The sequence below is a fragment of the Orbicella franksi genome, chromosome 1 (assembly GCF_964199315.1).
Source record: "Orbicella franksi chromosome 1, jaOrbFran1.1, whole genome shotgun sequence".
Taxonomy (NCBI): Eukaryota; Metazoa; Cnidaria; class Anthozoa; order Scleractinia; family Merulinidae; genus Orbicella; species Orbicella franksi.
The window spans coordinates 31,014,607-31,028,143 of record NC_138145.1 but is presented as its reverse complement, the minus strand read 5'-3'; the positions used below and the strand labels follow the sequence as shown (position 1 = coordinate 31,028,143).

General features: G+C 38.0%; 1 protein-coding gene across 1 annotated transcript in view; it reads right to left on the bottom strand.

Annotated features, from left to right (window-relative positions):
• Positions 1-102: 102 nt before the first annotated feature.
• LOC145502874 (ras GTPase-activating-like protein IQGAP1) overlaps positions 103-13,537 on the bottom strand; it is a 31,781-nt gene continuing 18,346 nt past the window's right edge. Inside the window, exons 26-43 of the mRNA XM_081482280.1 lie at positions 13,178-13,299; positions 12,413-12,720; positions 11,592-11,666; positions 11,017-11,166; positions 10,109-10,249; positions 9,679-9,763; positions 9,169-9,276; positions 8,735-8,791; positions 7,723-7,790; positions 7,162-7,397; positions 6,389-6,515; positions 5,095-5,182; positions 4,689-4,795; positions 4,240-4,354; positions 3,807-3,973; positions 3,259-3,390; positions 2,648-2,756; positions 103-2,501 (exon numbers count right to left, since the gene is read on the bottom strand). Of these exons, the coding sequence (XP_081338406.1) occupies positions 2,388-2,501; positions 2,648-2,756; positions 3,259-3,390; positions 3,807-3,973; positions 4,240-4,354; positions 4,689-4,795; positions 5,095-5,182; positions 6,389-6,515; positions 7,162-7,397; positions 7,723-7,790; positions 8,735-8,791; positions 9,169-9,276; positions 9,679-9,763; positions 10,109-10,249; positions 11,017-11,166; positions 11,592-11,666; positions 12,413-12,720; positions 13,178-13,299 (2,309 nt within the window). The 3' untranslated portion in view covers positions 103-2,387. The remainder of the gene's footprint in view (positions 2,502-2,647; positions 2,757-3,258; positions 3,391-3,806; positions 3,974-4,239; positions 4,355-4,688; positions 4,796-5,094; positions 5,183-6,388; positions 6,516-7,161; positions 7,398-7,722; positions 7,791-8,734; positions 8,792-9,168; positions 9,277-9,678; positions 9,764-10,108; positions 10,250-11,016; positions 11,167-11,591; positions 11,667-12,412; positions 12,721-13,177; positions 13,300-13,537) is intronic.

Here is a 13,537-nt window from a genome sequence, read left to right as displayed (position 1 = left end):
TGTTGATTTCAGAGAGAGGAACTTTTCAGCGGAGTGCTTACCCCTAGCACATGGACTAACAAGATGGACCTGGTACATGAACTACTTGAATGAACCACCAATGGACTACCCTACATATAAACCCCTACAATTTCTAACCCAAAAGTTTAAGAATCAGTTTGTCTGCTCATGTTCCAATCTTCTAGGAAAAAATTTTAAACGTCATCGCTTCTGCATGCATTGCATGCCCTTTATTCAAGTGTAACCCCCTTTTCAAGTGTGATCCATTTTTCCAAGTGAGACCCACTGTCTATGGCGAAAGCATAATATATAGATTTAGACTTCTCTGCGATAAACCAGTGGTAGCAGGTTGAAACGTTTTAGGCGCTCATTATAGCTAAAATCGGGTAACATAAGCCGAGTCGCACGTCGTTGTACCCCTTCTATTTTTTTTATCATAGTAACTGATTTTGGGCTCCAGATTTCAGAGGCGTACTCGAGGTGAGAACGTACGAGAGACGCATAAAGGGAGTTGGTAATAAAATTTGCTCCCGCTGATAGTGCGACGGATGAAACCTAGCATTAAAGACTGATTAGACGAAAGAATTCTGAAGTCTCTATACCCTTCCTCTGAAACAACCATTTTCTCGTCTGAACGTAATATTGAACATTATGACTATCAGAGTCCCTATTGTTAACAGTTGTGACTTAAAGTTACTGTTGTTTTTCATTTTAATATTGAATCAAATTCAGAGATATGATTAACCCATCACCCACAGTATTTCTAGAGCGCTAATCAGCCACAAGAAAAACGGATTTTGTAGCGGTTTTGTTGTTAGGCACTGGTGGACTATCGCCAGATATATTTATTTATGTAAACCAAGTTTATTTTCATAAGAAAAGCCCGTGTACACGCAGTTATGAGAAATACTCTGAACAAAACTATCATCTATAAAACAGTACGACACCAGAAATATTTGTTATTTTATTGAGCGAAGACTAGTTGGCTCAGCTTACACCGCGGAGTGCATAGAATGAAGTTTTAAATATAATAAGTTCATCGTGTAACAAAACTACTCCAAGCTGCGTTCATTGTCTAGCAGCTCCGGTTTTATTTTGTCATTTAGAGCTGACTATCTTCTTTAAAAATTCACATCTCATTGTTAGGGTACAAGATAAGTCCACAAATAGCCATAACAAACGATATCCCAAAAAATAAACAACCTAATCGTAGAAAGGCACCACAGTTGTGCACCCATATAATTCACTTGCAATTCATACCTACCCTATATATTAAGAATCTGCATTTAGAAACTTCTAAAATGCTCTTTTACATTAATAGTCCTAATTGAAATTTATTTTTTTGTGAGCTATCCCTTCAAACTGCAGCACAGCAATATGGACTAACACCCACAATTAAACTTCTTAAAGCATTTTCACCCCAAAAAAAGAAAGAAACGAATTTTCCTTGGTAACACAATGAAATGAATCTGAAACAAAACTTAATACTATCTGGTGGTTTACTGCGCATGTTAACAACACGTAACCTCTAAACAGGCGTGTGAAGTTCCCTGCAATAGCATATTTGCATGTTATCGTCATTTGACTACAACTACCAGAATTCACTTCGTTTTTACTTTATTATTTAAATTTTGAAGTCCCAGTGGGGTTTAAATCACAATCGCCCCAATTAATAAAAGAAACAGATAAAGTGTAGGATTCTGGGAACTGTAGTCAAATGACGCCATCATGCAAATCGCCTCTTACGACGACAACCAACGAACCATGGAAAAACAAAAACAAAAAAAAATACAAAAAGCCTTGATCGAAATCCACCAGTCACAACCCACGAACATGATCTTTGCCCATGTTTCACTAATTTAGTTACAGGGTACTTTAACTTGTTGGATGTTTACAAAGATAATTGACAGTTGTGGTAAACGCAACCGATGGTCGAGTTCTACATAGTTCGCGTGCTACTGAATCTGGTACAGTAATGATATTCTTGAGCATGAAAGAACAAAATTTAACGAGAAAGGAACTCCACTCGTCACGGAAACTAGACAACAATCCCAGCCGCTACTGCCCTACGGCGGTACCTCGGTAAAGCGTCACCTTATTTATCAATCAATGTCAATATTGTAGATGTATAAATGAATATGGCAAACGACTGATTATTTTTCTCCAGGCTAAAAAGTGGCCAGTGAGATGACCGTTCGGTGGGATTCCATTGGGGCGGAATTCCCTTCCAATTACTCTGATTGTGTGAGGATCTCGTTTTTCAGACGCTTCTCTGTTTTGTGACATCAGGGTTCTTTACGTAGGTCCAAGTAATCCGGGATCGTCTTGGTGCCATTTAGTTTATTCACTCCGTACATTAAGTGAACATGATTGTCTCTATTTGCTATCTATTTGCCGTAGAATTTCTTGTTTAACAGGAAGATGAGTAGGTTGACATTAATCTTTGCCCGCCCGAACATCTTCATCACTGCTACACCCTCATATTGAAGCTGAAGCAAGTCCTGTCAAGATTAACATATGGTCATATTATCACTAAGAAGAAGGATGAATAAAATAAGCCAATTTCCACAGAAACCACAATGTGTGTACTACATTCAGTAATAAGCTTTACTTTTAGTTTGACTTGCTCGAAACTATACTGTCTTACCTGAAACACAAGCTCCACCTTTTCCATGGCTACGCCCATGAATTTAGCGGACACCTCAAACACTCCAACTTCATCTCCTGATTTGATGTCAAACATGACATTCTTAAACCTAGTAAAGAAAAGAAGTACAAAAACACGCTTCGGTTATGGAAAAGTCGGGAGACCTATAAGACTCAGTTTTCCACTTCAATAACACGTTAAACAAGTCTGACAGGAGAAATGTTAGCATCAACCCTAGGTCACTTGTCTGCCGTGTAAAATGAACCAGTGAATTTGAACTGAACGTAACATCAAAAACCTAATTTCGACATTTGCGCAAAAACCCAAAGGGAGCTACCTCGCGATTTCTTAACTCAGGTTTACAACATTAAAAAGTGAACATAGATAGAACCTTAAAGTAGGTTTGCATAAAAATGAAGGAAATAATAGGAACCCAGCAACAAAGAGTGTTAGGATTGTGGAACATCAACGTGCATTACAGACAGTCCTCCAAACGAACTTCAAACAACTCACGTTCACTTTTCAGTATACACTATCTGGGACACTTCCTTTCAGCACTCATCGATGAATGCTATTTTAAGATAATAAAGTACGTATTCAGTTTTACTGACTGTGATGGTGGTAATCCTTCAATCTCTAGTATGACTCCTTTCTCGTACAGTCTCTGTGCAGTGTACTTGATCTCTCCCAGGTAAACATCATCCCTTCCTTTCTGACCCTTGTGCTGTTTGGCTCGGGGTTTTCTGTTGTTTAATAAGACAAAGACAGTAAATAGATAAATTGCTGAGAGTGGGCAAAGGGCAAAAAATTGTACATTAATTTGGGCGGCGCTGTCACGACTTGTCATATAATTGCAAGTGTCTGAAGTAACTCGCTTCTTAGTTAAAGGAGCTACGTCACCGTTTGCGCATCTTAAAAAATTTAGCCTAAATATTCCAAGTTCGTCGTTCGTAATCCGGGTTAATCTTCTCCATCCTTAACCATCCTTGTTCCCCTATGTTTTACTACTATTATCTCTATGGTGTTTTCTATCTTAGTAAACTACTACTTCAAGGTTTCCTTCAATTTAAAGGTGATTTTGTACATGGCCAAAATACCGTGACTGAGCTCCTCTAAGCCTTGTTACAAAGTACAGATGTGATGTGTGTTTCTAACTTACTTTCCCTTCTTGGACAGGTTATCTAGACACACTCGGATGTACTGGTTGTAGTAGTCGATCTGTTCTTCATAGAACTGTGATTTACTCTGCAGGCTTTCCAAAGTCTGGCCCAGTTTCTTCTTTTCTTGTCTTCGTCTTTGACGGTACCTTCTCTGGTTTCTGATGTCCTGCAAAAAGATCATACTCTGTAAGACTGAAGGACAACACGTACGGAAAAATCCATGAACTACAACGTATGTAGATGTCTGTGCATCAACAAAATGGGGATTTGCTTCATCATAACGAGGACGAGTGTCTAAAATGAAATTTAAAAGCCGTTGCAACTACCGTCACTTCGGTCGTAACGCAACGCTCTTTTGCGTGACAACTCTAATAACGAATGCAAAGAGGCGAAGGGGAAAAACTCAACCAAGCAAGTCCAGATATATATCACCTTTGCAATAGCGTTAATAATATCCTGATAATCATTCTTGATGGTAACAACCCCTTGACTTTCAAGCATCCGAAGATTTCTGATGATTTTTCTTTTCAGTCCTTCTAGCGGAAGCCTGAAAAAAAAAAACATTCTTTCAGACGCTTACAATGATAACAGAGAAATATTAATCTTAAAATCAGATAGCTTTCATTTAAAACTAAATTATTTCCTTTAGCGAAAGCGAACCAAACGAAATGGCTAAGCCGATCAACAAAGCTGAGGAAAGTAATTTAGTGTAGCACAAATTTGGAACATTCAACAAATTTCCGACAGCTAAGTCAACATGACGTCGTGTTGCCTAGCAACGTCGATTAAAAAAAAAAACCTCTGCGGGCTCAATAAAGTTGTATCTTGGACTGGCTCGACGCTAGTTGCTAACAAGGACATCACAGCTTAGCCAGACATACTTGTTGTCTCCATAGGTTGAAGTAGACCTCGTCACATTTCCATGAGACTTGCTCTTGTTTTCTTCGTTCAATTCTCTAAGCTTCATTAATCGCATGTGCTCCTCTTCCTATAAGAAATGCGCACACTGCATCAGCAATTTATATTCTTTTGCTTAAACATTAAAAGTCGATAAATGAAGAGGAGAAACAACAAGGTCGTTCACCCTATCTCTCCAATCTTCCCACTCGGCTTCTTACATGTAACTCCTCTCACAAGCAGATCGAGAAAAACAAAGCGAAAATGGTTTACCTGGATAGTTTCGGGAAGCAGCCATGTTTTAGAACACAAATTGTAAATCCACTTTTTCATCGGGTGATTAACTAGTGATTAACAAATTAAATAGAGATCAATTAACACCAGTCTTACCTGCTCGTCAGAGGCGGGTGTCTCGAGAATTTCTGTCAGATTTTCACCAGCTTGGACATTCAATACATCAACGATCATTCTTTTTGTTCTACAGGACAAAACATTACATGTCAAAAGAAGTTACAGCTAGAGGCAACGCAAGATGTCTCATAATATTGGGTGATTGCAAGGCAATCTGCCAAGAGCAATTCTCGGCATCATTCACGAACTGCGTGAAATATTGAAATATTCAATGCTGCGTGCAAGATAAGGCGAAACTAACGAAATAAAATAAAACAAAACAAAACAAAACTAAACTAAAGTAAACTAAACTAAAGTAAAGTAAACTAAACTAAAGTAAACTAAAGTAAACTAAAGTAAATTAAACTAAACTAAACTAAACTAAACTAAACTAAACTAAACTAAACTAAACTAAACTAAACTAAACTAAACTAAACTAAACTAAACTAAACTAAACTAAACTAAACTAAACTAAACTAAACTAAACTAAACTAAACTAAACTAAACTAAACTAAACTAAACTAAACTAAAACTAAACTAAGTTATAATATCTAGAGAGGAAGCCACATCAGCATTAGCTGGTTTTCATGTGGGTCGTCAATCCTGATCATTTGGAAATTGGAAATGTTGGTTTTTCAGGAAGGAGGAAAACCGGAGTACCCGGAGAAAAACCTTCGGAGCAAGGCGAGAACCAACAACAAACTCAACTCACATATGACACTGGGCCAGAATCGAACTCGGGCCACATTGGTGGAAGGCGAGCACTCTCACCACTGCGCCATCCCTGCGCCCCAATTTATCTATACGAAACCACTGGTGCAACTTGTTTCACAGTCAGTACGATACATGGTGAAAAGTTTCACGACCTTAATATCTGGAGCGTATTTTTATCCCATTTATATCGCAGAATTCGTATAAACGTAACAAATTTGGATTCATCAAAGTCGTTTTTTAAAAAAAAAACAACACAAAAGACAATTTTAAGCGACTATTTATTGAACACGTTTGCTCCAACAAGAACAACAACAGCGGCAACACTCAATATCAAAACTGGCACCCATTGTAGAATAAATTTACTGACTTCCACGACATTCAATAGTAGTCAAAAATACCCAGATACCAAAATTCCCGGCATTTTCCCTGACCTTGAAAACCAGTCCCTTGTCAACCATGTTAATTGTTGCTCACAATGTCAGTGGTAAAGTTACATAGAATTGCCTAGTGATCATGTGACGGCCATTCTACTGAGCTGTTTTTTTAGAGTGCTCAAATAATCAAATAACGCGTAGTTTACCTGACAAACAACGCCCTCATGTCAGAGTCATCATCTTCTGGAACCTCAAACTTGTTGGTCAGAGTTAACGAGATCTCCGTTTTTGACGAACGTGTCGGGTCTTCTCCATCAACTGGTGCTGTTTCACCTGTCACAAGAACAACTTACAGTCAGACTACAGCTTAAATTTTATACCTCAGAGTCCATCACCACTACAAATTTCTTTGAGCAGTATTTTGAAAGCCCAATAGACAAAAACGGACAACAAGCAATCGAGAAGATACAGGTGTTAATCAGATGTTATAACAAGGGAAGAGGAAATGTGGCAAATAAAGCAACTTGTTTTACAGTAAACATACGGAGCAAATAACCCATTGCCTAAACATTGCATTAAGAGTGCTAAAAATGCTGAATGAAGACAATCCGTTCGGGAATAACCCTTACCCCTCCCTTATGTTAAGTGTGAGACCAATGGTTTTTTGACAAAACAAATCTGTAAACTGCAGACCATTCATAGCTCTTAAGGTAGATCTCTGCCTTAACCCGTAAAGAGGGATTTTTGAGCAAAGTATTTCTAGAAGAAAACGACGATATTTACTACCGGTCAATTGAATACTAACTAAAACTCTACAGTGTTGACCTAAATCACACAACACTCTCCGAGTTGCAATGCCACATTCTGAGAGGCATCCATTCCAGCCGAAAACGAGGCAACTGTAGCGTTCAACCTTGACTGTTCTAAGAACGAAGTATTGGAAAATTGATATAGTGATGTGCAAACTGAGTTGAGTTACCTAACAGTGCCTCAACACACGGTGCATCACCAAGGTCATCAAGTAGCTCATGGAGAGGGTCGTTGGAATCAGGTGCTATTTCGTCTCTATGATCTAACAGTAGAGTGTGAGTATCACAGATCTCCTGCACTGAGATGTAAATCACTGGTTTTGTGACCATCACCACGTCCGTGTACTCATCTATGTTAAAATGGCCCTCTGGTTCTTCCACTGTGGACACTTCCAAGAAAAATCTCCTGCAATACAGTTACAAGAAATCACATACAGTCAAGTTAATGACATAAGAATGCAATAATTTTCCCTTAGTAGCGTGGATAAGAGTCACAGCCCTAAATTGTACAGAAAGCAATATCACTGAAGAAAAAGACACAAAACACCCTTCCAAGATGATATATCTTCCAGACGGAAAGAAATACATTCATTTCTAATACACAGCCAGAAATTGTTGCTACAAATTTGAATGGCTCACTAAAAGGAATTAGCAGGAACCATGTGATCAGGCAAGAGCAACTGAACGTGATGCTTTTAACAGAGAGGTTACGATTTGTCCTGGAAACTCACTTGAATCTCTGATGGGCCTCTGCAATGTAGCCATTTAGAGGGCTAAGATGGGCACTCTCACCTCCAAACTAAGGGAAAATGGCAATAACTCAAATTTAACAGAAGCAGAAATTCAACTGGGACAGCAAGAATCACCAACAACTTAACGTGCAGCAAGTCAACGAACTTCACAAGTGTCGATAATGGAAAGCAATTTTTTAGCAATGAGAACAGTTACACGCAAATATGAAAATGAGTTGGAGAACATAACGTTCCTGTGCAAACCCTCGACTGCAACTCGGATTGACCCAAACTCTACAGTTCTCTCGAAAGCACTCTTCCATTTGCATCAGGCTTTGCAGAGATAACGAAGTACGAGAGCAGGTTTCCACTTATCTATAACACTCATAAGGTTTCAGTGGATAAACATGACCCCAAAAACCCTTGTCAGTAAGTAACCAAAACTAAGATGGTGCTCAGGAGGTTGACTTCAGCCTTAGAATCAACTTGATGCAAAATGAAAATTAACCAAGTAACAAAAACTACGTGTCCTGGACAAGATGTCATGTTAAGCCAACTTGTACTAACAACATGTTCAGGCTTATGATCCGGGTCAGGATCCACATCAGACGCTGCTCGAGTCTCGATAACACGGTGTCTTCCTATCTGGGTAAAATACCTTTCTTTGAGCAGTAAGTTCAGAACTAATAACGCTGCTAATTTCGCTGCCAATATAAAGTCTTGAATACATTGAATACAGTTACGTGCCATGCATATTCCATTCTTTAAACATGCAAAACGTTCCACTGACGATAACTTTATCTTAAATGAAACGAAACTATCCGTTTACACGAAGTGTGACCAATAAGAGTCACACACAAGTCAACAAGTCGCTTAATTCAGTGTGACAAGATTTTTTTGTCATTCCTATTTTCAGTTAAAACCAAAAACGTACATATCTTTATTGTGTTTTTTGATATCTTGTCCTAGTTTAATATTTCTGGACTTGAACACAGCAGATATAGATTCTTACCATTTTGTTTGATGCTGCGTACTGTAAAATCTTTGCAATGGATCCCAGATTTCTTCGCTAAAGATAAAAAAATAATCATTAGTCAAGTTGAGTTACGAGCGACGGCAAAGCGCAAAAATTAAACTTTTGCCATCTGCCTTAAGCCGTTGGTACACTGCAGTGAGAGTAGTTGTATTTGATGGGAATTGGGGAATATTTCTCTTTCGTTTTAGCATGTGTTCAAACCGAATCAGAGGCAATTTTTGCCGTTTGCCTTCAACGTTCAGAATTCTTCAACTGTCTAATATCTAAACTGATATATGCAGTTGGTCTGTACCAATTTCCTTCTGTAACGTTCAAATTTATTGCACGTGAAATACAAGAAGACAACTACATGTAGTCCTTGGCCATGAACGTATTTGCAGATTACAGGAAAGGTATGAACATTGATGTACCTGATCAGGAGTCAATCCCTTGTCTACACCAAACGACACGATGTCAAAAGCATCCGGTGCTACGATAGCAGGGTTCATATATCTGTAGTAGATCAAGTTACCTACAACCTACAAATGAATACAAATTATCAGCACTCTAGTTTCTGACCTACTGCATTAGAGATATAGTGCCAGTGCAATGAAAGCCCTCTATTAAGTTGACTCCGAAAGTCTCAAACTTTTCTTCCCATACTTTCTGTGAAAGGACCTGTGTTAAGAGGACACTAGTGAGGGTTCCGGAGGTGTCTTTTAAAACAGCTTTAAGTGTACTTATCACTTAACAACATGACGAAGATACAGAAAACACACAATTATTACATAGATGTCATTCAACTGCATCCTTGAAGCTGTGCATCCTGTGTTGTAGAGTGTGTGTAGGGCAACATATTTGCCACTTGATTCATTATTCCTGGACTAATGCACTCTGTACAGCGAAGGGCACACCTGATATAAACACGTCGCAACAGTTACCTTCAATATCTCTGCCTCTGGTACTTCTGGAAACTTTTCAGCCAGCGCCACTCTCAGAGACATGGCAACGTATCTCATACCATACCTGTCAGTGGATAAACAGCAGTACAATATTGGATATATAGTAATTACGAACCCTTGTGAAAATGTTTACAAAACTTAAAACAACGTCATAATAGAGCTGATCACTTTGACAGAAAACGAAGCAAAATTACACAAAAACATACAGCCGTTGGCGGAGTGCTGGAAAAATCACTTGTGCATAATCCACTCTTTACCTTATTGGCTGGGAAGGCAAAATCTTTATTCTAATTAGTTAGAAACACTGGGAAAGTCACACAGACAGTCCATAAGCAATGTAAGCCGCACGCAAGACCAGGAAAACTTACCCAACCCAACGTTACGTATGCTATGAGGACATGATACTTACGGGATTTTGTCACCGGACTCCACAATGGAGTTTAAAAACGTGTCTGTTGCTTGTGTCAGCCTCTTCATGGCTGCTTCTATTCTGTCTCGCACTTCAGGGTGTTTAAGCGCTTGCTCTGGTTCCACATCATATGGCAGTTTACTAAACAGTACAGTGGGTAGAAAATTAACATGCAGTTCACACTGATCATGAACGGAGGCCAATAACTGTCTTGTGTACGTTGGTCAGTTCTAAATCATCTCATTTGTATCTATAAGCCGGTGATGATCGCCAGTTTACAGATATAGGAAATGAGGATATATCATAAATATATAACACTCAAAGCAGAAAGTTAGATTCTGGATAACAGGACACTGTTGAAAATCACAAATCACAAAGAAACTAGATTTTCGTCATTAGTGTTAAAATTTGGCCTTAAGCAACTTAGCCATATAATTAAAAGTACAATTTACGCAGCAGTTCACCATACATTTTAAGATGTTTAGTCATTCCCACTGAAATGATAATACGTACCAAATTGCAATATCTACCTGTACCACACACTGTATTTGTCCTCAATACAACAAACACGACAGACCGTGCTTTACCACATTTCCAAATTCCAAAAAGAGATTTGTAAATACGACGCACTTGGGAGTAGGTTTGACCAACTTCAAGGTGTTTAGAAATATAGTGAAACACGTCTCGAGCATTTATCCTCTCAATGGAAACTAAAACTAAGGGGAAAATGGGCAAATAAAATCGAAAAATCTATGCTGATTGCGATCAGGTTTCAAAACACTGATTGATTAATGATCAGTGAGTTTAAGAAGAAGCTACATAATGAACAGTAAATCCACAAAGGTAGCAAATAAAGTGAAAAACAACTTTTGTTTTACACCATAGACAAATGCTTAAGATGTTTGAACCTTGCTTCTCCTGTCTCTGACTCCATTTGATTAATCCAGGCTTTGTAGACCTCAAGTGGGTTGGTATTTATTGACAGGTTCTTGTCATTGAGAACACCTTCTACCAATGGCTGCAAAAGTTCTCTCAGTGAGCTCTGACCCCTGGTACCTCTGCGAAAATGAAACGGAAAAGATTGTACAATAATTAGATAATGAAAAAAAGATCCTCTAATTTTATCGCAACTCCACGAGATCAAGGTTACTGTCAACCTTCATGAACATGTTGCACAGAGTGGTGGGTAAATATATCAAATCGCACATACACAAAGTGGAATAAATGGCACTGTAATAAAGACAATTACGACATTTGCAAACTAAATAACTAGAGTCCCGTCATACTAACTGGTTTGGTGATTTGCAACATAGCACTAAACAGTTTCACAAAACATCTTTCAACTATGTGTTTTTAGAATGTCACAATATTTACTTTTTCATCAGTGGTTGGGCATAACATCTCACTGTTCTTTAAGTGACGTCAATTGCTTGCACCCTACACCAGGCTGTTAAATTGGTCACTTCTAGTTTGCTAAACTCACCTATTAAAGTGCACCACCATTCTAATGACTGCTGGATTACCTGTTACAATCTCCTGTATTTGATCAACTTTTGAACTAAAAGAAAGAGAAATGATTTCACCTAATATAGCAATAGAAACTGATGTAAAGCTTTTCATTAAACATAATGTGTAATTACAGTTACAAAATTCGTTGAAAAGTAATTTTAGTTCAAGTGAAATGGTGCTAACCCTATATGTTGTTGGGAAAAATCAATAACATAAGAAAGTTGATATTTTAATTTATACTAGATTCAAAGCTTCAAATTGTGAGGAACCATCCCGTACTTTACATGAGACTTGGTCAATAAAATAGTTGAAGAGAAAGAAACATATTTGATTCCTTTTATCCATTCAGGTTTAAACAGCAAGAAAAATGGAGTTAACGAATATTGCATAACATATCTTTGGCGCATTTTTGCTTCCATCGCTAGAATACCTGTAAGTACATATGCATTACAATGTACATTTTTTTGGTACAAACACCTGGTATCTGTCACCCCTTCAACAAAACGGACCATTTGGCATGCATATGCTCAGCAAAGAAAGGTGATTGGAAGTCCTTTATTGATAACCAGGGACTTGAGTGCAGTGAAATGGAATTGATTTGACAACCGAAGAAAATGCCATGGCCTACATGTGGTTTATGAAACAGACTAAGACAACTGTGTAAAAATTTGTCTTCTACTCTTTCAGAATAGTGAATGAAACATCATGATACTCATGACAAACTGTACTATTGCAATGTCTATATGCATCAAGACAAGTAGTTTGGAGTAAGTAAACAAATCAACTGATACTTACTTGATTTCCTCTTTGAGCGCAGTGTCAAATAATTTCACAAGTAAGTACTCTTCCCGAGCATTTGAAGCATAGTTGTACAACGTCAATATAACAGATTCCATGAATTTGGTAAATTTACTTTGTGGCATAGCAAAAATCAGTTTGGCCAGATAAACTGGGTTTGTCTGTAGCAAGTAAAACAGGTTCTGATATGCCTCTAGTTTTTCATGGCTTTCTTTACTCAGGGACTTAATTCCTTTGGTTCTCTGTAAAGCCGTGCTCATGTCTTGCTTTTCCCGCTTCAAGTTCTTTCCATGATGTATTACATCCTAAAAACAACATTTGGCTTGATCAAGTTGAGATAAGAATATGGTTATCTCCAGCTGCTACCATCATTTCTTTTACGTAACAATTTCCAAGGCTGAAGAATGCCGAGATTGTAAGAAATCCCCACCACAACAATGATATTTTATAACAGTTTGCAACATAAGACAGAACCCCTTCATCTTTATGGTTTAGACTGATGTTACCTAGGTCAGAATTCTACATGTACAGAAACAGTATAAATACCATGATGTGAGAATACTGATGTACATTACTAGTAATCAAAGAGCTGCAACCAGCATGACTAAAAACAACACAAGAAACAAAGCCAAAGCCCCTAAAAACATATACTTATAAACACAACCAAGGTTTAGTAATCTCTTTTGTAGATGACAGTAGCATGAGAAGCAGGACATACAACAAGAGTGAAATTTCCTGATTTTAGACAGAACCATTTCATACCTGTAGAGTGATTCTGTTTCTAACAAGAAGTCCAATCTTGATGTCCATCAGACTCAAGTCATTTTCTAGTTGTTGATTTGATCTGATCTCTGTCACAACCTGTGCCCTTAGCTTCTGAAGGTCTGCAGATCAATTATTAAAAACATCAGTGAAATCACAGAGCACATTGACCATCTGTTGTACATATAAGTTTTGGGTGGTTTTAACCAACAATACCAATGCTGAGAGGAAAAAAGTTACATGTTATATTTTGAAGGCCATTCCCCTGTTAAAAATACAATGGTTGATATGCAAGAAACTTAGCTGAGCTAGTTTGAACTTTTTAGAGCTGCTATATGTATTCACTCCTCTAAAAGGAAT